We start from the raw sequence: 26,426 nt of genomic DNA on the forward strand, positions 1-26,426 counted from the left end.
CGAACACTCTGATCTGCTGGTTGGTGCATACTTACAAATGCTCATCTACTTGTGTAAACTCCACCGCAGCACCGCTCAGCCGGGGGCTCTTAAGTATCTCCACACCCACCTCACACTCTTTGCAACTCCAGAGAAGAATAAAGTCCAACCCCTCTCGAGGAGAGTGGTTCTGGAGCCGAGGCTGTGCATGGAGGCGAGGTCCATCGGATCTAACTGGTATTGCTCCAGCTCCTTCTCCCACAGCGAATGGACATTCCACCTGCCCACAGCTAGCTTAACCAGAAATCTATTTTCCCAAAATCCCTTACACTGCTAAGAGAAAACAATGTGGTTTCATGAGTTTCCTGTGATGACATCATTTTAATGCAGAAATAAATGTCTTGAATGACTTATACTATGGAGAAAGTTTGGTTCAAAGTCAGTCTGACTCTTTCAGTACCCCTTTTCAGTGCCCTTAAGTGTTTGGAAAACTGTTTAATTTGCATTAAAACTTGGATTCTATCAGATTCTGATGTCATTCTACCTGGTGGCCAAAAAATCCTTTTCAAACCAGCATTCCTTCCTTTGAAAATGCCCTCTCAGATTTCGTTATTACACTAATGATGTGCAGATTTCTTTCATGCTCACAAAACTACTGCACTCTCGACAAATGAAACAAGAATTCAAGCTGCTTTTCACTGTTTCCAGCACTAACATTTCTGTGGAAACTTGCAGTCTTTCTGTTAGTATGTTAGGATTGTTTGCCAACATTTCTTCCATCAGTGTACACTGTGTAGAGGAGAATAGAAGCACTAGTTATTGAGATGCTGACAGTGAGGCTTAATAAATAGTGAATTCAGTAGGAAGGAATGCTGGTGTAAAAAAGATTTTTTTTTTTTTTTTTTTTTTTTTTTTTTTTTTTTTTTTTTTTTTTGGCCCACGGGTGGATGACATCAGGATGAATTAAAATCCAGATTTTATCCAAACTAACCTTTTCCTTCCTGACCCATAAGGGATCAGAAAAAGGGCATTCTGGGGACTGAACCAAATTTTCTCCTTCTATACATCATTCAAGATACTGATTTCTGCATTAAAATGATGTCATCACAGGATACCTCTTCTTTTAACAGCCTAGGCATGTCAGACAGGGGACTCGGAAAATAGTTTTTTTTTTGGTAAAATAATAATTTCAAAATGTTCTTTAAACATCCATAACTTGAAAACTATATAGCCAAGGGAACTTTTTACATTTAAAATGGACAATTGATACAAATAAAAGCTCTTTTTGGGGACCCTTCTGGAAGGAAACTATTTGGTGTATGAACCTAATATTTTAGATTTTTCATATTGGGCCCATAATGTCCAAAATATGTGAAAATGAAATAAATATGAGAGATCTGTGGAGATTTTTTTTTTCTTCTAATGGGTGATTTCATATGGAATGTCTCATATGAATGAAGAGAATCAATCCATAAAAATCTGAATTGCATAATTTGGAAGCTGTTTATCACTGTAATCATTGTTAATTGGTTGTTCTTTGTTGGTAGGCGTGTCTTCACACACTGAGCCAAAACAACAGCAGCAGGATAGGAAGTGTGTGTCTGTCATCCAACACACCAGCTCGTTTGAGAAGCACGAGAGCATATCGATGGAAAGTCAGGAACCGGACCCCAGGGAGAGTCAGCAGACAAAACAACCTGAACCCAAACCATCACCCACGACATCGCGCCTCGTACGCCAGCCAAACATCCAAGTGCCAGAGATCCTTGTTACTGTTGAGCCTGATGCCGACATGCCATCTGTATCCCCACCAGTACCTGCATCCTCATCCAAGGTATATGATTATCTACAAGTGATAACGTAGTGAGCTAGAAGGGCTGTTTTAATGGATGGATGTATTTTATTTTATTTTTAGAGACTAAAAGTGTTTCTCAGTGTTTGTCTTGGTTAATGTAAACTGTTTAAAATGACTTACCTTAATCTTCTTTTAGTTTGCCAACGCCACTTTCCACTAAGCCCAAACAAGTTTATTATCGATGAGAGGCTCATTTTTCTGCCTCGTTGATAAAGTTGAGTTGTTAAACTGCTTTTTTTTTTTGTTTGTTTGTTTGTTTGTTTTGTCCTAGGAGGCAGAGAGGGGGGAGGAGTTCCAGTGGCCTCAGCGTAGCCAGACTCTTGCTCAGCTCCCTGCAGAGAAGCTGCCACCAAAGAAGAAGCGTCTTCGGCTTGCAGAAGCATCCCAGTCCTCTGGGGAGTCCAGCTTTGAGTCTGCATCTCTGCCTCGTAGTCCCAGTCAAGAGAGCAACATCTCCCACACCTCCAGTCTTTCTGCTTCTTTTGAGGACACACCAAGATCTGAGCCTGCCACCTGGGCTTCCAGCAGCCAAAGCTCTCAGATGCTTATGGTGCCATCCGCTTCTCACCAACACCATCAAATACAAAAGGAAATGAGGCGCTCGGCCTCAGAGCAGGCACCAGCCAGCCCCCAACAAACAGAACAGGTCACAGAGATCAGGAGTAAGTCTTTTGACTATGGATCCCTGTCCTCTCAGCAGTCTGCAGCTTCCTGGAAAGAAAAACGAAAGTGTCTCCTTGTGAAGCATGCCACTTTAGGTGAACCTGAGCAGGAGGAAGGTGCCAGCACAAGTCAGACAAACATATCAGAGAGTTCAAAGCCTGGTCCTTCCCACGCCAGGTATCCACCTCTCTACTCAAGTGATGCAAGCTCCCAGTTCAGTCAAGAAGCCACAGGGCAAACCCTACAATTATTACACCCACAAATCCTCCCACTCTCTCAGGATGTCCTACTCAGTTTGCAGCCTAGAGGTCAACACTTGTTCTCCCCAGGATCCCTCACACAGATACTCCCAGTCACCACAGCCATCACTGATGTACTGTCCACCCAAATCATTCAGAGAGCATTCTTTCGCACTCAGACAGGACCTCCACCTGTAGAGGTACACCCAACACAAATTCAAATGGCTGACCAGTTGGGTATACCTCTACATCAATTTCCTGCCATAGTTCCTCTCCAGTTCTCCCAAGCTACAGCTACTCAGGCTTTGTATTTACCTGTTCCACCCAGACTGCCACCACATGTTGCTTTGCCTTCCACTACAGAGTCTAGACTCTCCCTGTCTTCCGTGTCTCCTGCTCCTACTCATCAATCCTTAGTAAGGATCTCCTACCACCACCCACGCCCAATCATTGCCACATGCCTGGCGCAGCTCACGCCAGTAGTGTCCCTTGTCGTCCCAGTGCGCCTCCAGGCCCATATACCTACATATGCCAGTGCCATGTATACCACCTTGTCTCAGATTTTGGCTTCAACCCACTCACAGGAAACCATTTCTTGCACAGCGATGGTCATCATGAGTCAGCTGGAGCAGAACAAGCTGCAGACATCCTACTTGAAGGTACCCTCACCAGACATCAAGAGCCTCCTTCCACCATCTCTGCCTACAGAGCTGTGCGCAGCGTCAGGAGCTAGGGAAGGTTACAGCCCCCTGGGGGCTGGAGGAAGTAAACGCATGCTCTCCCCTGCTGCCAGTCTGGAACTTAGTACAGAGGCCCAGCGTCACCAAAAAAGGGTAAAAGAGGAAGAGAAGGGAGAGCTGCATAAGGAGGAAGAAGAAGAGAGTACTGAAGGAAAGGCAGCTAAAGAAGAACAAAGTGAAGCCACTGGGGGAAAACTGGAAGAAGAGGAGATGAAACATCCAGAGATGGTGCCAACTGTGAAAGATAGCAGGGAGGATGAGCAGGGACCAAGAAAACATCAAACGGGTGATGAAAAAGAAGAGGTGTCTAAAAAAGATGAGGTGCCACCCTTGGAAGAAGGGGTAAAGAGACCAAGAACTCCCTCATACCCAAGCCTGCACACCTCCACTTCAGTCAACTGGTGCTATCTGAACTATGTCAAACCCAATCCTTCTGCCCAAAGGGATCCCCACACTTCAGTATATTCCACTTGGAGTGTCAGTGGTCACAACCCCAACTTACCAGGACTCAGCACCAAGGTAGCTTTGTCACTTTTGTGCTCCAAACAAAAGCACAGCTCGGAGACTTACACCACGGCCACGGCCCTGGCGCCTGTCAAAAGCGTACTGGCTCCTGGTAGCAGCAGAACCCCACGTGTAACAGAGGTAAACACTGCCACAATATACACTTAAAAACACATCTGTAATACAATTAAACTGCACTTTTTAAAATTAGATTTGCATCCATTGTTTTGTGTATATGTTGTCCCGTTAACGTGTAGTAAAACAGGTTTTAGCATTTAATATTATGTTGTTTTTGAATTTCCTTGTGTGTGTCTCGAGTGTAGGTACATGCTACCCCACCCAGCTCCCTCACTGAAGTGAAGGGTCCTCCTCAACATGAAAAGGAGAAAAGGAAAGGAATGCAAAAAGAGGAAGGGCCTTCCACCTCCAAACAGAGCGAGTTTGTTTGTGTTCGTATCTTCGAAGGCGGGTAAGAACAACAAATGCACATCATTTATTTAAATATTTGGTCACAATGACTGTATCTTATTACCAAAATAGTGTTTTTCTGTCACTGGATATTACGTCAGTGCCTGATGACAATGAAACAGTAACTTTGAAGTGTTAGACAAGACGGCACTGAGAATTATAGTAACAGATGGATGCACTGGAGCCCGCAGGGGCTGCGTTGGTTCCTGCAGTCAAGCGTTTTCCTCTTACTACTGGCAAAATGGCTGTTCTTTAGAGGTGTTAATTTGGAGGGAAAGCTATTAATGTGCAGTTGTGTATGTGTGTAGAGAAGGCGGAAATTTCCAACTTCATTTGGTTTGGAATTAATATCTGTATACATGTTTTTATGGTGACTGTAGCGACTTAGGTCTCACCAAAACAGTGTTCCTATTTAAAATTAGTGCTGCGTTTACATATAGGCAAGACCCATTACGAATGTCATATTTGCGTCATTCTTGACACATTCCTGACATGCTTAACATGACTTAATGCATCTGAATAGATTTCTTAATAGTGCGTGTTGGTGCGTGATATTTGTGGTGTATGTTTTTGGCTGTCAAAAAATCTTCACGAATGGCACACCACCCTCATTTCACCTCATGTCGTGGAGGTCGCAACTGAGCGTGTTGATACATCTTGATTAGTGGTGATCCTTAATAGAGCGTGACAGTGTTCTTCTCTGACGTGCGCACAATTAAACCCTGCTGCACTGCATTCAGTTTCATTGCTGCAGTATGTTGAACAGTGACGCCAAGTCTGCTGTAAAAGCCTTGTTCCAGTGGTCCTCAGCGCGCTTCTGCAGGTGTTCCGCTGCTGCTGTGCTTGATGTTTGGGAAAATGAGCGATATGAGAGCCACGTGGAACCACACATCTGGCTCTCTGTCTCATCCTCCTTTCTGCGCCACTCCATGGCACAGAGCCCAACTACGTATGCAATCACAAAGTTCTTGTGCTGTGAGGTTTGAGGAGCAAACTGGAGCGATCTGAATTGTTCAGCAACTGACGGTATGGATGAATATGGGGGTGTGTGTGGAGACGATTCGCCTTGTTTACAATGTGACAGAACGTAACGGTGCGCTCTTACGCGCAGTAGCGTGCAACAATGCGGAAATTTATTCTTGACCGTGGGTAATGGTTCCTAATAATTCTCCAGCAACACTTGCCATTAATCGTAACGCGTGGTAACAGGTTGCAGCAGTTCCTGAGGACACCTGACACCTCTTCTCCGAATCATCACATTCGTGATCAGTGACCCACCACTAATTGCAAAAAAAAAAGTTTTATGTTGGGATTCTGGGTGGAAGGGCCCAAAATATGGTAATTTATGTGACTTAGGTATGAACGTCAAAGGAACCAGTCAAACAACTGGAAATCTTGTATCTGTCATCAAAAGAACTGAAATGTTGTCCAAATTCACCTGTAGTGTTACAAATTCTAGAAACTGAAATCAGGTGCCCTTTTGGATAATTAGCTAATTACACTGGTCTACAATTTATTTTATTTTTTTTTTCTTGCACAGACTTTGAGAACTGATTTGGGATCATTTTGGGCTGCAGAGTCAGAATCTGAGCTCAGATTTCCTCTATCACATCACGTTTTTTTTGCAGTCTGCATGTTTGTTATTGATGGATTATGTAAAAGTTGCTCATTCAGTCATGAGTTTGACACCACTAATCATGCAAAAAAGCATAGTGTTAAACCAGGTTTGTGAAATGTGAACAAGAGCCAAAATATTGTTGCTGAAGAGGTGTGCAAGACTGCAGGTTTTGCTTCAATGTTTGATATGAGAAATATGTTTTCATATCTCAAAAATATAATGTGATTGGCAAAAACTAACACCAGATTCGGATTCAGCGCCCCCAAATGACCCAAAATCCTTTTTAAAAACTCCATGCAAGGAAAATTGTGTTGACCACTGTAATGCACATTTCCATGAACTGCAAATGAAGCGTGCATTGAGCCAGCAGTAGCTAGATAAATGGGTCTGGCTAGAAACATGGGATAGACAGACACATGTTGGTAGACTTCTTACGAGACAATAGGAGACTGTAGTGTCATTTGAACCTGCCGTGATATTGTGGGATTTGACCACTTATGGGGACCTCTATTTAATATATACCCACATTACATGGATAAATGGTGTACGGTTTTGTTTTTGGCTGCAATCACTGAAGCACTCGCTAAAGGTTTTTTTGGTTCCCGGTGAAGAAAAGGCGAGGTGGTGGGAGACGTCGGTAAGTGTTAGCCTACACAGCTAACCAGAGTAGCTTCATTCTTTTGTCTGCAAAACCGCCTCGACACGTTTGTGCTCTAGATCATAAACAAACCAAAAACATGTCCACTTTCTCACCACATCATCACTTTTTCTTTGCATTTTCACTTTGTTTGCATGAAATTTGCCCAAAACCCCATTGAAAATGCAGTGGTTTGTACCCCGGAAGTAGAGAAATTACATTGTATTTTACCTCTTTAGCGCCCGCCCCCAAACCAGACTGTGCTGCCCTATTTGCCCAGTTTGAGAATCTGTTCACATCAGGACTGCTGCTAACAGTGCTTGCTGTGTTGAAGCAAAACCTTCCAGGGAAATATCACAGCTCCTCAATGCTAGACTGACAGGGAGACTCAAATGGAGCAACTGAGCAAGAAAAGTTAGTGCATCAACTGACGTGCGTTTTTTTTTTTTTTTATACACATGAATCAAAGTCAGTATTTACTGTGCTTGTAGATCAGTAAATCTGTAAATTTCTTGGAAGGATTTTGTGGGAAGTCAGGTCTGGGAGCAAGCGCTGGTGCTATGCGTCGCCTCATCACCACACTGTAGAAGCACCTTGGGTCCTGGATGGCAACCAGGCACACAGCTGGTTTATCCCAAACTCTTGAAAGTAACAATCCATCTGCAGCAGCCAGGGGAAGTGTGGGTGTCCCCTTGGCCTTCTTCACCTACTGGGTCCTCAACACTGAGGCATGTGTGTGCTGCATCATGCACAGAAAAACATGCCACATATCCAAAATGACGTAGTTGATGCTCCCTCACAATGCAAGTGATACTCCTCATCGAAAGCTGTATTTGGGCCGTGTTAGTTTTACGAGTAGGTAAAGTGATGTAATTTTACCACAGGATGTCTGCAATATTTATGGCCAGTTGGCATGGGATAAGAAAGCTTGGTGTATGGTGCCTATCAAACGTATTCACCCCTTTAGGTTCTTGCACATTTTCTTTATATTATTTCAATTTTTTAACAGTAATTCAAGCTTCTCTATATTAAAATTTCTAATTGTCCTCTTTAAATTTGAACTGAAAACAAATCTCCATCGCTTAACAAAAGATTCAGAGCCCCTGAGCTTTGTAAGATTTAAGGCGTAAAAAGAATTTTCACTGGCACCACTATAATTGGGGTTTAAACTGAGAACCTTCTGCAATGAAACCAAGCGCACTAACCACTTGACCACAACCTCCAATGGCACCATTTAATATAATACAAGTAAATAATCACTTTTATAGCCATTTTTATCCCTCACTGACCGAAGGCCAGATGGGAGATTGTTGTAGCGATTTCCGTCTGTCTTTCCCAAAAATGGTATAAGCATTCTGAAATCAACTCCTCTCACACTTTTAGGAGGAATTTCATGAAACTTGGTACAAGTCTGTGTTGTAGGTTGGTAATGCGCTCATATTGTTCCAGTTGGTACATTTTACCATAGTTATGGTCCTTGATTAACAAACCTATTGCCAGTTTCATGAGTGGGTGCCTGCATTCTGAAATCAACTCCTCTCACATTTTTAGGAGGAATTTCATGAAACTTGGTACAAGTCTGTGTTGTAGGTTGGTAATGCGCTCATATTGTTCCAGTTGGTACATTTTACCATAGTTATGGTCCTTGATTAACAAACCTAGACACTGCCAGTTTCATGAGTGGGTGCCTGCATTCTGAAATCAACTCATCTCACATTTTTACGAGGAATTTTGAGAAACTTGGTACAACTCCTTGAAATTTTGTACCAAAGCAGCATTTGCCAGCGAGGGATGTTGTGCTGTGAGCATTGTTGTTCTATTATTGTTGCTCTACTGGTGGTTGGCTCTCACTGCGGTATTGTATCACTTCCTGTTCCGGAGCACAGCTGTGTTTTTCTGTATCTGTTAGCTGTTTAATCTACGCAGTTAGATTGATCTAGTTATCTAGATTACGATTTGTTTCCCAGTGTAATCTTTACGTGCCTTAACTAAAGCACTCCTTCTGCTGAATCACCTCTAAATTATTTACACATTATTCACTTTGCGTGTTTTTAGGAATCCGCTAGCTTAGCGTAGCTACTAGCTCTTAGCCGATTTAGCATGGCGGCTTCTCCTGTCTCTCCCGCACTTTTCTGCTCTGGGTGTGAAATGTTTAGTTATTCCTCGGCCTCCTTTAGCAGTAACGGTACTTGTAATAAGTGTAGCTTATTCGTAGCTTTGGAGGCCAGGCTGGGCGAATTGGAGACTCGGCTCCGCACCGTGGAAAATTCTACAGCTAGCCAGGCCCCTGTAGTCGGTGCGGACCAAGGTAGCTTAGTCGCCGTTAGTTACCCCCTGGCAGATCCCGAGCAGCCGGGAAAGCAGGCCGACTGGGTGACTGTGAGGAGGAAGCGTAGCCCTAAACAGAAGCCCCGTGTACACCGCCAACCCGTTCACATCTCTAACCGTTTTTCCCCACTCGACGACACACCCGCCGAGGATCAAACTCTGGTTATTGGCGACTCTGTTTTGAGAAATGTGAAGTTAGCGACACCAGCAACCATAGTCAATTGTCTTCCGGGGGCCAGAGCAGGCGACATTGAAGGAAATTTGAAACTGCTGGCTAAGGCTAAGCGTAAATTTGGTAAGATTGTAATTCACGTCGGCAGTAATGACACCCGATTACGCCAATCGGAGGTCACTAAAATTAACATTAAATCGGTGTGTAACTTTGCAAAAACAATGTCGGACTCTAGTTTTCTCTGGGCCCCTCCCCAATCAGACCGGGAGTGACATGTTTAGCCGCATGTTCTCCTTGAATTGCTGGCTGTCTGAGTGGTGTCCAAAAAATGAGGTGGGCTTCATAGATAATTGGCAAAGCTTCTGGGGAAAACCTGGTCTTGTTAGGAGAGACGGCATCCATCCCACTTTGGATGGAGCAGCTCTCATTTCTAGAAATCTGGCCAATTTTCTTAAATCCTCCAAACCGTGACTATCCAGGGTTGGGACCAGGAAGCAGAGTTGTAGTCTTACACACCTCTCTGCAGCTTCTCTCCCCCTGCCATCCCCTCATTACCCCATCCCCGTAGAGACGGTGCCTGCTCCCAGACTACCAATAACCAGCAAAAATCTATTTAAGCATAAAAATTCAAAAGAAAAAATAATATAGCACCTTCAACTGCACCACAGACTAAAACAGTTAAATGTGGTCTATTAAACATTAGGTCTCTCTCTTCTAAGTCCCTGTTGGTAAATGATATAATAATTGATCAACATATTGATTTATTCTGCCTTACAGAAACCTGGTTACAGCAGGATGAATATGTTAGTTTAAATGAGTCAACACCCCCGAGTCACACTAACTGTCAGAATGCTCGTAGCACGGGCCGGGGCGGAGGATTAGCAGCAATCTTCCATTCCAGCTTATTAATTAATCAAAAACCCAGACAGAGCTTTAATTCATTTGAAAGCTTGACTCTTAGTCTTGTCCATCCAAATTGGAAGTCCCAAAAAACAGTTTTATTTGTTATTGTCTATCGTCCACCTGGTCGTTACTGTGAGTTTCTCTGTGAATTTTCAGACCTTTTGTCTGACTTAGTGCTTAGCTCAGATAAGATAATTATAGTGGGCGATTTTAACATCCACACAGATGCTGAGAATGACAGCCTCAACACTGCATTTAATCTATTATTAGACTCTATTGGCTTTGCTCAAAAAGTAAATGAGTCCACCCACTACTTGTTCTGACTTATGGTATGGAAATAGAAGACTTAACAGTATTCCCTGAAAACTCCCTTCTGTCTGATCATTTCTTAATAACATTTACATTTACTCTGATGGACTACCCAGCAGTGGGGAATAAGTTTCATTACACTAGAAGTCTTTCAGAAAGCGCTGTAACTAGGTTTAAGGATATGATTCCTTCTTTATGTTCTCTAATGCCATATACCAACACAGTGCAGAGTAGCTACCTAAACTCTGTAAGTGAGATAGAGTATCTCGTCAATAGTTTTACATCCCCATTGAAGACAACTTTGGATGCTGTAGCTCCTCTAAAAAAGAGAGCTTTAAATCAGAAGTGCCTGACTCCGTGGTATAACTCACAAACTCGTAGCTTAAAGCAGATAACCCGTAAGTTGGAGAGGAAATGGCGTCTCACTAATTTAGAAGATCTTCACTTAGCCTGGAAAAAGAGTCTGTTGCTCTATAAAAAAGCCCTCCGTAAAGCTAGGACATCTTTCTACTCATCACTAATTGAAGAAAATAAGAACAACCCCAGGTTTCTTTTCAGCACTGTAGCCAGGCTGACAGAGTCAGAGCTCTATTGATCTGAGTATTCCATTAACTTTAACTAGTAATGACTTCATGACTTTCTTTGCTAACAAATTTTTAACTATTAGAGAAAAAATTACTCATAACCATCCCAAAGACGTATCGTTATCTTTGGCTGCTTTCAGTGATGCCGGTATTTGGTTAGACTCTTTCTCTCCGATTGTTCTGTCTGAGTTATTTTCATTAGTTACTTCATCCAAACCATCAACATGTTTATTAGACCCCATTCCTACCAGGCTGCTCAAGGAAGCCCTACCATTATTTAATGCTTCGATCTTAAATACGATCAATCTATCTTTGTTAGTTGGCTATGTACCACAGGCTTTTAAGGTGGCAGTAATTAAACCATTACTTAAAAAGCCATCACTTGACCCAGCTATCTTAGCTAATTATAGGCCAATCTCCAACCTTCCTTTTCTCTCAAAAATTCTTGAAAGGGTAGTTGTAAAACAGCTACCTGATCTGCAGAGGAATGGTCTATTTGAAGAGTTTCAGTCAGGTTTTTAGAATTCATCATAGTACAGAAACAGCATTAGTGAAGGTTACAAATGATCTTCTTATGGCCTCGGACAGTGGACTCATCTCTGTGCTTGTTCTGTTAGACCTCAGTGCTGCTTTTGATACTGTTGACCATAAAATTTTATTACAGAGATTAGAGCATGCCATAGGTATTAAAGGCACTGCGCTGCGGTGGTTTGAATCATATTTGTCTAATAGATTACAATTTGTTCATGTAAATGGGGAATCTTCTTCACAGACTAAAGTTAATTATGGAGTTCCACAAGGTTCTGTGCTAGGACCAATTTTATTCACTTTATACATGCTTCCCTTAGGCAGTATTATTAGACGGCATTGCTTAAATTTTCATTGTTACGCAGATGATACCCAGCTTTATCTATCCATGAAGCCAGAGGACACACACCAATTAGCTAAACTGCAGGATTGTCTTACAGACATAAAGACATGGATGACCTATAATTCCCTGCTTTTAAACTCAGATAAAACTGAAGTTATTGTACTTGGCCCCACAAATCTTAGAAACATGGTGTCTAACCAGATCCTTACTCTGGATGGCATTACCCTGACCTCTAGTAATACTGTGAGAAATCTTGGAGTCATTTTTGATCAGGATATGTCATTCAAAGCGCATATTAAACAAATATGTAGGACTGCTTTTTTGCATTTACGCAATATCTCTAAAATCAGAAAGGTCTTGTCTCAGAGTGATGCTGAAAAACTAATTCATGCATTTATTTCCTCTAGGCTGGACTATTGTAATTCATTATTATCAGGTTGTCCTAAAAGTTCCCTAAAAAGCCTTCAGTTAATTCAAAATGCTGCAGCTAGAGTACTGACGGGGACTAGGAGAGAGCATATCTCACCCATATTGGCCTCTCTTCATTGGCTTCCTGTTAATTCTAGAATAGAATTTAAAATTATTCTTCTTACTTATAAGGTTTTGAATAATCAGGTCCCATCTTATCTTAGGGACCTCGTAGTACCATATCACCCCAATAGAGCGCTTCGCTCTCAGACTGCAGGCTTACTTGTAGTTCCTAGGGTTTGTAAGAGTAGAATGGGAGGCAGAGCCTTCAGCTTTCAGGCTCCTCTCCTGTGGAACCAGCTCCCAATTCAGATCAGGGAGACAGACACCCTCTCTACTTTTAAGATTAGGCTTAAAACTTTCCTTTTTGCTAAAGCTTATAGTTAGGGCTGGATCAGGTGACCCTGAACCATCCCTTAGTTATGCTGCTATAGACGTAGACTGCTGGGGGGTTCCCATGATGCACTGTTTCTTTCTCTTTTTGCTCTGTATGCACCACTCTGCATTTAATCATTAGTGATCGATCTCTGCTCCCCTCCACAGCATGTCTTTTTCCTGGTTCTCTCCCTCAGCCCCAACCAGTCCCAGCAGAAGACTGCCCCTCCCTGAGCCTTGTTCTGCTGGAGGTATCTTCCTGTTAAAAGGGAGTTTTTCCTTCCCACTGTAGCCAAGTGCTTGCTCACAGGGGGTCGTTTCGACCGTTGGGGTTTTACATAATTATTGTATGGCCTTGCCTTACAATATAAAGCGCCTTGGGGCAACTGTTTGTTGTGATTTGGCGCTATATAAAAAAATTGATTGATTGATTGATTGATTGATATCATGAACTTCATTCACATCCATCATTAATGTATGCGGACAGGATGGTAAATTTGTCTAGAGTAGGCAGTTCTAAAATCTGATTGACTGTAGAAAAGGAGACAAGTGAGGGAAGCCACCAAGGCACACATGATTTCTATGATCTAGCTTCTGTTTAGTTATGTATTAACTTCACATTTGTTTTTTTTGTAGATATTTGAGCTGTGCGCAGAGGTGTGTGCTTTGTGTAGTGGCATATGGTCCATGCCAAGATATATAAACAGATGATACAGAAATTCTCTATGAAAAGACCTCAAGTGTGAATTTAAAATTTCTGCTGCTCGTATAATAAGTCTCCAAAATGCATCTTTAAGCACCTACATATTTGAGATGACACCGGGAAACTCCTTTTCCAGAAAAATTACTGACGTTTCACATGGAATTAATGTAACCTGAGGTAATATGTACGGATCATCTTGCAGAAAATAAGGCACCAGAATCTTTAAAGACAGGTGAGCACACACTCAGTAGAAATTATAGAATCCGTGCATGTGGAGTTGACAAAAATCACTGAACGCTAGTAACAATTAGTTGACCTCATCTCCACACATAAAAGTGGTCTCCTCTTAAAAGGGCTTTAGTCTCCTAAAGTAACCATTATTTGACAGTTTCACTCTAGCTGTACCAAAGGATCCTGTCAAGAGACAATCATATTTTTTTGTCACACCAGATTAATTGCATCTGTCCTCAAATACATCATGAAGAGGGGAAAAACAAATTGACCCACAAGATTGTCAAGTTTACTTAAAAAGCGTTTTCCTACTATTTCATGCATCAATAAGTAAAAGGAATTTAATTGGCACATTATTTATAATGCAAACACCACGTCATTGAGTGAAAGCTAATGGGCTAATGTTAATGTATGATGCATAAAGATCTTGAGAGTAAACTGGTTGTTGTTGCCACTGAACAAATGAAAACAATTAAGAGCTAAATAAGTTGACTTTTTTTTTTTAAGTTTCACTTTCAATACTCTGTGCACATTGTGTGCTGCTATACAATGCTGCTGGAACGTCAATTTCCCTAAGGGAGTCTTCCCAAGGGATTAATAAAGTTCTATCTAATCTAGCCTTTACCTCACTAAATGTAAATAAACTTTTTAATTTTAAATCATTATAGTTGTTCTTACCTTAGCCTTGTCATCCTCATTGTGATTCTGGCTCTTCCACAAAGTGTAAACAAGTGGAGTGTAGAGTAGTACGCCATCAGCTTAGGTAACTGGTTAGCTTCTGTCTTCAACCACAAAGTAAGACATATTTTCATTCTCCTGCCAAGTTATTGCCATTGTTAGACACCTCTATCCAATTGCTTCATGACTTCATAAGCTTTTCCCCCCAAAATTTGATGGATCTGTATTTGTTTCATGTCAGTGAAATACACAGCTGCAGTTGCTTTCATATGTCTATGAATTTATTAGTTCATAGACTCCTGGACTGCCATGACAAACTCCGTGTGTAAACACTCAGTCCAAATGTTCCACAAATGTTTTATGTTGTAGCTCCTATAGTTCATGCCAATATAAACTGCACTAATTGCAAATGCACCATCTGTTTCCTGTGGAATATTTCTTCACCATCTTGGCCTAAAATTCTATGGTTGTAACCCACATGCATTATGGGGAAAATCCACAGTAATGGTCTTTGTTATTGCTGGACATGTACGGTACCACTATATACAGGTTTGTGTAAGTTGTAAATGGACTGCATTTATATAGCGTTTTTCCATCTGCATCAGACGCTCAAAGCGCTTTACAATTACGCCTCACATTCACCCCGATGTCAGGGTGCTGCCATACAAGGCGCTCACTACACACCGGGGGCAATAGGGGATTAAAGACCTTGCCCAAGGGCCCTTAATGATTTTCCAGTCAGGCGGGGATTTGAACCCATGATCTTCTGGACTCAAGCCCAACACCTTAACCACTAGACCATCACCTCCCAATTCACCTTCATCCCCTTCCATTTGTGTCACTGATAGACACAGTGATCACATGACAAGCCAGAATAGCGGAGCACATTGAAGTGAGTCAAATGGTAAAGACTGAGGAACTTCAGGGTGGGTTGAGCTGATGGGAAAACCTTCATTGTAGTATTCCTGTAAACAATTGAGGCAGTGCACAGAGCACTGGGACAATGAGTTTCCATATGTGTATAATATGGGCTTGTTTTAAAGCTGGTATTTATTTAGCTGCATTCATGTTGTAATTGCACTTTCCTTTAAAGTGGATATGACACTTAAAGACAACATAGTCTTATTACATGTAACAAAGGTTATATAATTCGGTCAACCTAAGCATTTTGGGAAAATGGATGCAGTTCTCCCATTATATATAACATTTGAGCGTCCCGCCACTGAAAAATGTGCACGTCACGTGACCAGCTTCCCACTGAGCACCAAGCCTAAAATACATCACTACATGTAGACCGTATCGGCTCGCGCGCCTGGCGGCCATTGTTTACACTTTTTTTAGCGGCAGAAACTTTGATTAAACACAGCTCTCAGGGACTTGTTTGTCGATATGCCTGACCAGTGTGTCACAGCATATTGCACAAACTCAAGGGCGAAAGGGTTTAGCCTTTTCAAGTCCAGGCAGATTGATCAAAAGCCACGGTGTGATGCACGAAATGTCCGGCTGCCGCTCGCTCTGCTCGCACACACGCATTTGCTCCCGACAGCAGACACTTTCCTCTACCGTCTCCGTGTTCTCGCACTGCTTACAGGAACACATAAAATGTCAACCCCAAATAATATGTTCACAATAATCTGGAAATGGTCAAGGAACTTACGTAGTAAACACGGTGGTGGCATGTAAACACGGCGGCGGCATGTTCAGTGTTGTTTTCGGCGATCTTTTTCGAAACCTTTGCCGTTTATTTCCTATTCCTTCGTGAAAATAGCGTAACTAAACACGGATGAATGCAATGCCAGGCACTCGAAAACGGCTAAAACCTGAAGGTAATGACGGTGGTCCACAAGTAATAGCTACACTGTCACGGCTCCGGAACAATAACAACGGCAGTAAACAGGCGCTCGAATCGAAAATGCTATACAGTAATTAGAGTGTTATAAACAGCAGCAACAAAAATCAAAGCCTACCTTACCATTCCATATTCTGCAGCCTTTCAAAATCCATCAGAATTGGCACATCTCTTGCCTCTGCTTTGGCTCCACCATAAACACCGTCAGCATTATTTTGCTGCCAGAATGCTCCTGTTTGAATGTTCGTCTGAAAGATACGGCTCCAATCTGTAGGGTCTAATCACTGCTGCGCCATCCTCAGGATCCGAGTCAGAAATAATCCACACTTGAAGAGGAGTCAGAAAAGTTCTTGATCTCGTCACTGCCCATGCTGAGGTCCATCTGTTCCTGTTGTTAATCTAACAGACAAAGACGGGACTCTACATTCTGTGATGTCACGGCATCATGTGACTGCTGATGGAACGCTACCAGCGCGCTTTCCAAGAAACACACTTTTGAGAAACTGTACAAACTTTATTTCTCAGTGATAATTAAAACCACTTTCAACTTACTATACTGTATGTATATTTTGATATTTATATCAGTTTTACCTAATTTTTTAGGTGTCATATCCACTTTAACGTCTGATCTCTTCCAGTAGTCGGTCACATTGTTCAGAGCACTAATTTTCTTTGTGTAGCTGATTGAGTCTAAATCTGTTCACAAGATGGAAATGCTAAAACAGCAATAACAAATTAACAAAACAGAGAGCAAGACGACCACTCTAACATTTAAAAATGTTTCAGTGATTTCTGTACTTTTCTCCAAGACGGCCATCGGCGTTTCCGTGTACAGCATATGTCCGTGTGTTTCCGTGTCTGCAGAGGAAACCCCATGTTCTCCGTTTATGTGCACACAGTGTTGTCTGCTTAACAGTAGATAAGGTACTAATTGCCACTCATTATCATTTGTAGCCACATATTACACACAGCCTCCAACTTTTATCCCTTTTCCCTCTTCTGTTTGTGCTGCCTGTCCAACTCAGGCCATTCTTGCAGGTTTATCAGCCTTCACGTCAAATTTTCTGTCTTCTTCAGCCTCTTCTGTACCCCCCCCCCCCAAGCCTGATCTCATCCTCCTGTACTGTAATATTTCCTCTCTTGCATGCAGAACCTGTGCTATAACAAAACTCTAACATTTTTTTTTTACTTGTACTGAACTTCATGTGTCCTGTTACAGTGTTCCAGTCTGGTGTTATGTGGGAATGGAAGGTGTCAGAAAGGTCACTGTGGGTCTGCAAAGTCCGAGTCATGTCTTTGTTGTCATATATGGATGAGGATTTTTACTGACAGACCCTTCAGTGTTTGGCGGTGCTCTGTTATCGTCGTCTCCGCCTGGTGGGCAGAGCAGACGCTTATTTACTTCATGGATGATTTTGCACTTAAGATAGCCGTCTTCATGTTTAATGATTTTAGTTCCAATGTGTTGAAAAATAAAAATCAGTAAACATCCTAATGGCAAAAACGTACTAGCTGGGGGGAATTTTGTAACTTTAATGTAATTAAAAATTGAGCCAAAACAATTTGGGTGAATGTTTGTGTTGTAGCTGAATAATTTATCTATAAAATTAGAAACTGTTGAGTTTACATAAGAAAGTGTAACTTTTTCTTTTCTTTTTTTGGTCAAAATAGTCTGTGGAGCACATGATTATCTTTTGACCTGCATTCAGTTAAAATGTGCTTACTGTGATACAACTACACTTTTTTGTTGTTAATTAAAAATGGCTTTAGTTATTTGTGAATATGATGGCTTTCTCTCATATATACGGTTTGTAAGAGTAGAATGGGAGGCTCCCAATTCGGATCAGGGAGACAGACACCCTCTCTACTTTTAAGATTAGGCTTAAAACTTTCCTTTTTGCTAAAGCTTATAGTTAGGGCTGGATCAGGTGACCCTGAACCATCCCTTAGTTATGCTACTATAGACTTAGAGTGCTGGGGGGTTCCCATGATGTGTGTTTCTTTCTCTTTTTGCTCTGTATGCACCACTCTGCATTTAATCATTAGTGATTGATCTCTGCTCTCTTCCACAGCATGTCTTTTTCCTGATTCTCTCCCTCAGCCCCAACCAGTTCCAGCAGAAGACTGCCCCTCCCTGAGCCTGGTTCTGCTGGAAGTTTCTTCCTGTTAAAAGGGAGTTTTTCCTTCCCACTGTCGCCAAGTGCTTGCTCACAGGGGGTCGTTTTGACCGTTGGGGTTTTTCCGTAATTATTGTATGGCTTTTGCCTTACAATATAAAGCGCCTTGGGGCAACTGTTTGTTGTGATTTGGCGCTATATAAATAAAATTGATTTCATGTGTATGTGTGTGTATATGTATATGTGTGTGTGTGTGTGTGTATATATATATGTATGTGTATATATATGTATGTGTATGTATGTATGTGTGGGTTGTGTGTGTATGTATGGTGGTGCTGTATGTAAGTGGGTGTGTTGTGTGTGTGTATGTGTGTGTGTGTGTGTGTGTTTCTGTGTGTTTGTGTGTGTCGTGTGTGTATGTGTGTGTGTGTATGTGTGTGTGTGTGATGTGTGTGTGTATGTATTGTTGTGTGTGTGTATGTATGTGTGTTATGTGTGTGTATGTATGTGTGTCTGTGTGTGTGTTGTGTGTGTGTGTATGTGTGTGTATGTATGTGTATGTGTGTGTGTATGTGTGTGTTGTGTATGTATGTGATTGTGTGTGTGTATGTGGTGGTGTTAGTTGTGTGATGTATGTGGTGTGTGTATGTATGTGTGTGTGTATGTAATGTGTGTGTGTTTGTATATGTGCTTGTGTGTGTATGTGTGTTATGTGTTGTGTGTGTGTGTGTTGTTGTGTGATGTCTGATGTGTGTGTATGTATGTGTGTATGTATGTGTGTATGTGTGTGTGTGTATATGTGTGTATGTATGTGTGTGTATGTATGTGTGTGTATGTATGTGTGTATGTATGTGTGTATGTGTATGTGTGTGTGTATGTGTGTGTGTATGTGTGTGTGTATGTGTGTGTGTATGTGTGTGTGTATGTGTGTGTGCCTGTCTGTCTGTCTTCACCTGTTTTTGCTCGGGGTCACCACAGCAGATCTGGTATGGATTTGCATTTTTATTTGGCAGAGGTTTTGCACCAGATACCCTTCCTGGTGCAGCTCCATATGTATATGGGGAGTGGGAACGGGTGGCCTTGAACCGGGGATGTTCTTGTCTGCTTGTACCTCTGCGAAGCTGAATTATTATTATTATTATTGTACTGATTTTGATGAATATAATAACTGCAATGTGGCTTCTGGACATTTGCAAATGTCATTATGGAGTCTGTTAAATTGTGATTTGTAATGGATCATGCATTCATTGATTAAAGCAATGATACCAGATTAATAATGGGAATTTTTGGTTGCAGCTCTAGTAATTTCACACTTTGATGGCTGAGGTGAAATAGTCATAGCCCTCACTGTCTGCAGGTGTTAAATGGACCATCAGTCAATCTCCTTTCTGGTTAAATAGTGACAGTTTGTGTTATTTCAGTACCTGCAGCTTTAACTTCTCCTGCCATTGATTAGCTGCTCTTTTGTAAATGGATTTAAAAAAAAAAAAAGTTTGTCTATCATGGTAACATTCCATTTGTGTTGTTCTCTGCATAATTCTGCAGAGAAGTAAGTAAGTAAGGTTTATTTATATAGCACCTTTCAAGATAGAAATCACAAGTGCTCATCATAAGAACAACACAACCTGAACGTTTCTGAAGCTACTTATACAAGCGGAGTTCAGGTTGCCGGTTGACTTTACTGACCGACATGTTGACTTCATGGTCGACGTGTTAAACGCAGCTTGTTTTCGTGGAGACGATGGTGGATATTTTTAGCTGTGGTAAGAAACCCATGCGAGCGCACTGTAGTCTGCTCCTGAATGAGCACAATATAACACTGCTGCTGAGACTGTTTTTACAGTTGTGTAACAGTTTGTTTTGATTCACTGTTGCTGCTTCTGTTACACAACGAGCAGCATTCACAGCCTGTGCTCGTGTGGACGCGGCTGAGCACGTTGGCTATTTACAATTCAGAGCGGATTGTACAGCTATTTGGGAGAAGGTGGCTTCCCCCCCCCACCACACACACACACACACACACACACACACAAACACACAATTCATTCAGATTTGAATTGTCTGTGGTCTACTATGTTCACAAATAGCTTCTGGGTAAACATTAAGATTGTGTATAAACAGCGTTTTTATAGACGTGCCACCTAAATGTGTTGCACGATGTAATTTTATTTTTTAATATGCGGTGTTTATTTTAAGTTTTTTGGCTATATCCCGGTTCTCCCTCCCTCTCTTTAGCTGTTGCTGTTGTTGGCAGGACTGACTTGCGGCTGCAAAATGCTATTCTGTGTGTGCTCAGGGTGAAGCAGAACAGTAGCCAACAGACTGTGCAGCCAGGGTTTTGGTGGGGCTTCCCCGTCCCACTGCCGTCAACAGACTTTCTTTTGGGGATGTGGATTACCACATTCACTTATGTTTTTCTTCTGCTGTACTTGTAATAGTTGTTTTAACTTTCACTGTAGTGCAGCAAGCACAATAGTACAGCTGACAGTTTGCAAGGAACAAAATAGTTTTAATTTTGATCGATATCCAAATGAGGATGCAGAATCTTTTTTCCTTAATTTTAATGGCATGAGGCTGTTTAAGAGCATGATTTTGCTTTCATTCATTTTCTATACTTTTTTTTCTCCAATTGGTGTATGGGGTGGTGAAGCAGATTACGCCATAAATAGGATACCAGTCTTGCAGGGGCACAAAGAGACAATCATACTTGCGGTCAAATTAGAGTCACCCATTCAATGAACCTGCAAATTTGGAAGTGGGAGAAAGCTGGAGCACCCGGCGGGATCCCACGTGGACATGGGGAGAACATGCAAATGCCAGACAGATGGGACCAAGTGGGAAGCAATCCCTTGTTGTTGGGAGGCAATAGTGCTAACCACTAAACCACTGTGCCCCCTGCACCCAAAAAAAAGACTGCATATATAATGGACAAACCCTCTGATGTCAAACACAGATTTTCTATCAAGCGGGTTTGAAACTCAAGTTGGTTGGTTTTGGATGTTGCCATCTTGGCATTGCCTGACTCCACCTAACTCCCAGCCAACCCATAAATGGGTGAGGGGGAGGAACATGGGCAAGACTGGCATAACCTGGATGCCACATCTGAACTCCAAACAGGCCCAAATTGAAGTTACCGTTCTAGTTAAAGCTAACAGGCTAGGTAATCTGAGTTTGACTGATTAATGCATGTATGCTTATTCACGGTGCAGTGGTTCATATAACTGATATCATTGATATGGATATTAAAAAAAAAAAATATGATCAACATCCAGCCTCAATAACCATGGCACTGTCAGTGTAGCTAACATTAGCTAGTTATGCACACCAGCTAATTCATACTTAGATTGCTAACATACATATGAAATACTAAAATTTTACTCTGCGGAAATACTGGAGCACTGACTTCTTAGATGGTGAGTTAGTGCAATTCATCACAGAGCAATCCATAATGGTCTCAAATGTTTGTCATAAAATGCACAGTAAGGACACATGCAGTCGATGCCACACCTGCCAGCGGCTTCTGCTAGAGGCTGGACCTGGCGCAGTTACTCAAAGCAACCACACCCCTAATTATTCATAACTTTATATGTTAAAATGGCTTAAATTGATGACTTATACAAAAACTCCAAAACATCTAAAACTAGAAGCCAGGTTTTTTTTTTAAAAAAAGATGTGGGGGTTGCCCTTTAAATAAGAGAGAGCGAAATATTGGCAAGACTCAGAGAAAATTAGCCTTTTTTTTTTAAACTTCCATTATTCACATTTTCACTTTCAGCATCGGGGTAGCATCCAGAGTGATTGCGTAACTGCTAACCTGCAGACAGTCTGTGGATATTATGAACTGCAAGACAACTAGCCAGTAGGTGGCAGTAGTTGTCTGGGTTTTATTTTTATTTTTCTTCCTCACCCATAAGGTTCCATTCTCTTCAGGGTTCACGCTTTAAACAAACTCCCTCCTTTATCGAATGCTTGTCTGCTCTTTTTCTCTCAGGTATAAGTCGAACGAAGAGTACGTGTACGTGCGAGGTCGCGGCAGGGGAAAGTACATCTGTGCAGAGTGTGGCATCCGCTGTAAGAAGCCCAGCATGCTAAAGAAGCACATCCGCACGCACACAGACGTCCGTCCATACGTTTGCAAACACTGTAACTTTGCCTTCAAAACCAAAGGTAAAGATGCGGCTTCCGCCTTACAGTCTGTGCTGAGATAATGACATCACATTTTGTTGAAAGCTCCTCTGTCGTTGCTTTTCAGGGAACCTTACCAAACACATGAAGTCAAAGGCTCACGGGAAAAAGTGCCAGGCGTTGGGAGTGTCGGAGTCGTCTCTGGACGAGCCAGAGAGCGAGGAAGCTGGTACGTAACAGGTGCTGGGGAAACATCGGGCACATTTTCCTCCATAGAGAGAAACAGCCGCAAGGCTGAATGAGCGGCTGCTTGTGGAGGATTGTAGCTGCTCTGTGCTGACAGCTTATGCAACGCCATATTCCATTCTCCACCTCTGGCCTTGCATAAAAAATATAAAGATAAATAAATGAAGACTACAGAGCTGGTGGGTCTGCTGCAGCTTCACGAATATACTGTGCTTTCTTCTCAAAGGTGTGTTTCTGGTGTAATAACAATTATTCTGGCACCAGTGTCTGTACCTCATCAAATGCGCGCGCACACAAAAAAAAACCCTCGGTGTTCTACCACACCCATCAACACACGTCTCTTTCTTGCTCCAGTTGTCGCAGCCAAGCACGTGTCCTTTAAACCATGCTCCCATTCACGAGGCTGCAGAGATAGTTTGTGAATAGATGCACGGCGCTGTTCAATCATATTCCGTTCTTTTCATTCTCCATCTATTTATAACACAAGTTTGATGGTTGGTGGGTGAGTTTTGGCAAAATGATGCAGTCATCGTGCCTTTTTCTTGTTCCTGAAAAATGTCCTACATTTGTTCATTTAATTGTTTTGGGATTTTTTTTTTTTTTTTTTTAATCATGATTTTTGCCAAACAGCACAGCACCATTTAAAGGGGTCTCATTGTGCAGAATTAGTTGATGGATAAGTATGGTTGAGGTTTGTTTAACATCTCCACTATCCCACAATTCTAACGCCGATCATGTACAAACTCTCCTATAAGCAAACTTTGTGCTGGCACAGCTTGTCTAGACTGTTGTGATGCATGTCACAGAAGTCCAGAGAGACTCCTGCTTGATCTGAAAGAAACGAATGCTGAGCTGATCTTCACCCACTGCAACCCGCCCATATATATTTGGACAGTAACACAAATTCTGTAATTTTCTCGTGTACACGACCACAACAGAGTTCAAACACTTGAAATGTGCTTTGAGCATGCTCCCCCACCCCATTTTCACAGATCATAAGTAATTGGACATAATAAATATAATTAATACTTCATCAATTTTATAGCCAGCCTTAGTCAGACAGGTCAGGGGATGGACACGTGAACATTTCAGAGTCATTGAATATGTTCTGAACTTCATTTACATAATTTACTTTAATCATACAGTACAGTAAATGTGTCTGGAGTAGGCAGTTCTCAAAAACTGAATCACCGTACAAGAAAATTACTGCGGGAAGACCAATGACAAGCACTTATAGGCTCTGTGGCTGTGATTGGAGGAACGTTCAACACTGCAACTTCTGTCTGCTGCACCACCAATCACAGCTTCAGATCAAATCCAGGCTTGAATCTTCCATACGTCAAACTGTTGCTGAAAGTCATGCACTATGTACAGCAGTCATTCCAATCAAAGCCACAGAATCCTATTACTTCTCATCAGGGGTGCCTTGGTGGCTTCCCTCACACAAGCCTAAGAATATGCTGCTGATCCCTTTAAATTTTAAAGGGAAAGAAAGTAAAGAATTTGTGTTTATTTATTTATTTTATGTCTAATCCGACAGCTGGAAGCGATGAACGCGTGTGTGGCTCTGAGGAACAGGAGGAGCATCAGTTTTCTGATGTGGAGGACTCTGACGACGGCGATAATGAAGATGATGAAGAAGAGGACTCTGCATCCCATGAAGACGTGCCCTCCTCTTGTTCATCAGACACACATCCGTCAACAGGGGGGCGGTCCAGCGGCAGTCGACACTCGCAGCAGGACACTCCAGAGCCGCGGTGTCCAAGTCCCAGCCCCGGGCAGGAGCCCTCCCCAAGAGGACTTTGGCCCAGCCGACGAGCAGCCTCACCAGGCAGCAGGAGGGCGCTGTTCTCCAGACGGGGTTGGAAGGCTTCGCCACGAGCCTTCTCCCCCAGCAGTGACAGCTGCTCCCCCAGCCTCTCACCACGCCTGGAGTTGTCTTCGCCCATCCACAGCCTCTCCCCTAAAACTGAGCTGTCCTCCCCCAGCAGACATGTCTCACCCTCCCCTGAGAGAGGTCCCTCACCTCTCCGACCCCTTTCTCCTCTAAGACCGATTTCCCCCAGTTTCCAGCGGTCATCGCAAGGTTGGACTCCTCCGTCACCGCTCAGGCTGCAGCACTGGACCCCCGGGTACCTGCCCTGGGAGAGTCCAAAGTCTAGTCATGTGAAAAAAGTGAGTTCAGCTGTGCCTCTGTTTTATTAGTCCACATACTGCAGATCTGTGTGCCTTTACAATTTTCTGTATATACTGTGCTTGTGCTCCACCTACAGGAAAAAAGTGGAATAGCAGGAGGAGGGTCAACTTTACCAGAAACTGGTTTGTTTCCACCTGCTTTTAGACTTCCCACCTTTGAGGGTTATCCCAGCCACCATACAACAGACAACATCTTCAGCCATCTTCCCATGCACTCCCAGCAAGCCAAGGTCCCTTATCTGATGATTCCCATCGGCGGCATCCAAATGGTACAGGCCAGACCGAGGTCTCACCCCACCACCTCTATGCCGTCTTCCCCAACGTCACCCCCAACAGAGGGTTCAACGTTGGCCAGGTTTGAATCATACTGTGGCAGGACACCTAGAACTCAAGGGCTTAGGACTCCTGGAGATAGCTGGTCAGAGAACCAGACAGCAGGAACCAGCCAGACAGGAGGGCACAGCCTCAGCGCAGGACCATTTTGTTCCAAATCCGACTCTGAGACCACGGACCCAAAGCAATACGGCAGCTCGCATAGTTCCGCAGGCACCCACAAGTCTGCTACAGAGAACACCAAATGCAGTGTAAGAGATGGTCGTTCAGAAGCGTCGCTCGGTCAAGCAGCTCCCGTAGCCTCGCGTGTCACTGGACAGCAGCCAGAGGAGGAGGAGGAGCCACCACCCCATGTGGTGGAGGGAGGAGCTAAGGGAGACTCAGCCAGAACAGACAAGAGCGCTTAAGATGTGGACACCAAGATGCACCACGTATCCTGTTTTGCTTTATTGGTTGCTACACTATAATTTTTTCTTTTTTTTTTCTTTTTTTTTTATTGTTATGATGGCTTTGTTTTTATACTCTTTTCAATACTATTGGTAACTTTTTTCTTTTTTTTGCAATATTCAGGTTTGTTATAAAATGCACTTTTATCATTGTGAAAGTTTCTGTAAATCGCTATATAAATTCTTATATATGGTTAAATATGTAAATGACCAAAATCTGTAATCAGAAATAATTCCATTTTTGTTTGTCCAGTATTACTCAGTGTAGTTTCTTGTGCCTTTTCTGTCTGGGTTTGTTATAAAATGTACAGTAAAGATGGACAAAGAAGGCTGTGAATTTTTTTTTTTTTACATATATATAAATTTTTTGTGTTCTTCTGAAGGGGTGATATTTAGTGTTCGGATTGTTTATTTTTAAAGGCAATTGGTTTAATACCAGTATGAGTTGCACAATGGAGACTTTGAAGGAGCAGCAGAAATGTCCAAAAATGCACTGAAGTTCTATATTTTATTACAAAAGATGTTAGATTAGAATATATCTATGTACAGGGAAGAGTGCTCATTATTTATTGTTACTTGATAAAAAGTTAAGGTTTTTTTTTGTACTTTTTGTTATTGGAAAAAGGGATGTTTTCATTACATCTGTTGTCTTTTACATGTTATCCTGACTTAAATTGGTGACAGAACTGAGGGATCCAGTTGGTTGGTACAGGATGATCAAGTGCCCTGCAGATTTCACACAGCAAAATTTCTAGTCATTGAAGAAATAAAAACAAAAGAAAATGTACC

General features: G+C 42.3%; 1 protein-coding gene across 4 annotated transcripts in view; it reads left to right on the plus strand.

Moving 5' to 3' along the window:
• Positions 1 to 26,426, plus strand: part of LOC117514605 (transcription factor HIVEP3) — a 145,094-nt gene extending 118,668 nt beyond the window's left edge. For all 4 annotated transcript variants that reach the window (XM_034175140.1, XM_034175141.1, XM_034175142.1 and 1 more), the window contains 7 exons: positions 1,527 to 1,813; positions 2,106 to 4,121; positions 4,304 to 4,449; positions 22,283 to 22,458; positions 22,544 to 22,645; positions 24,203 to 24,837; positions 24,936 to 26,426. In XM_034175140.1, the coding sequence (XP_034031031.1) occupies positions 1,527 to 1,813; positions 2,106 to 4,121; positions 4,304 to 4,449; positions 22,283 to 22,458; positions 22,544 to 22,645; positions 24,203 to 24,837; positions 24,936 to 25,598 (4,025 nt within the window). In that variant the 3' untranslated portion in view covers positions 25,599 to 26,426. The remainder of the gene's footprint in view (positions 1 to 1,526; positions 1,814 to 2,105; positions 4,122 to 4,303; positions 4,450 to 22,282; positions 22,459 to 22,543; positions 22,646 to 24,202; positions 24,838 to 24,935) is intronic.

This window comes from Thalassophryne amazonica, chromosome 7 (assembly GCF_902500255.1).
Source record: "Thalassophryne amazonica chromosome 7, fThaAma1.1, whole genome shotgun sequence".
NCBI classification, from domain to species: domain Eukaryota; kingdom Metazoa; phylum Chordata; class Actinopteri; order Batrachoidiformes; family Batrachoididae; genus Thalassophryne; species Thalassophryne amazonica.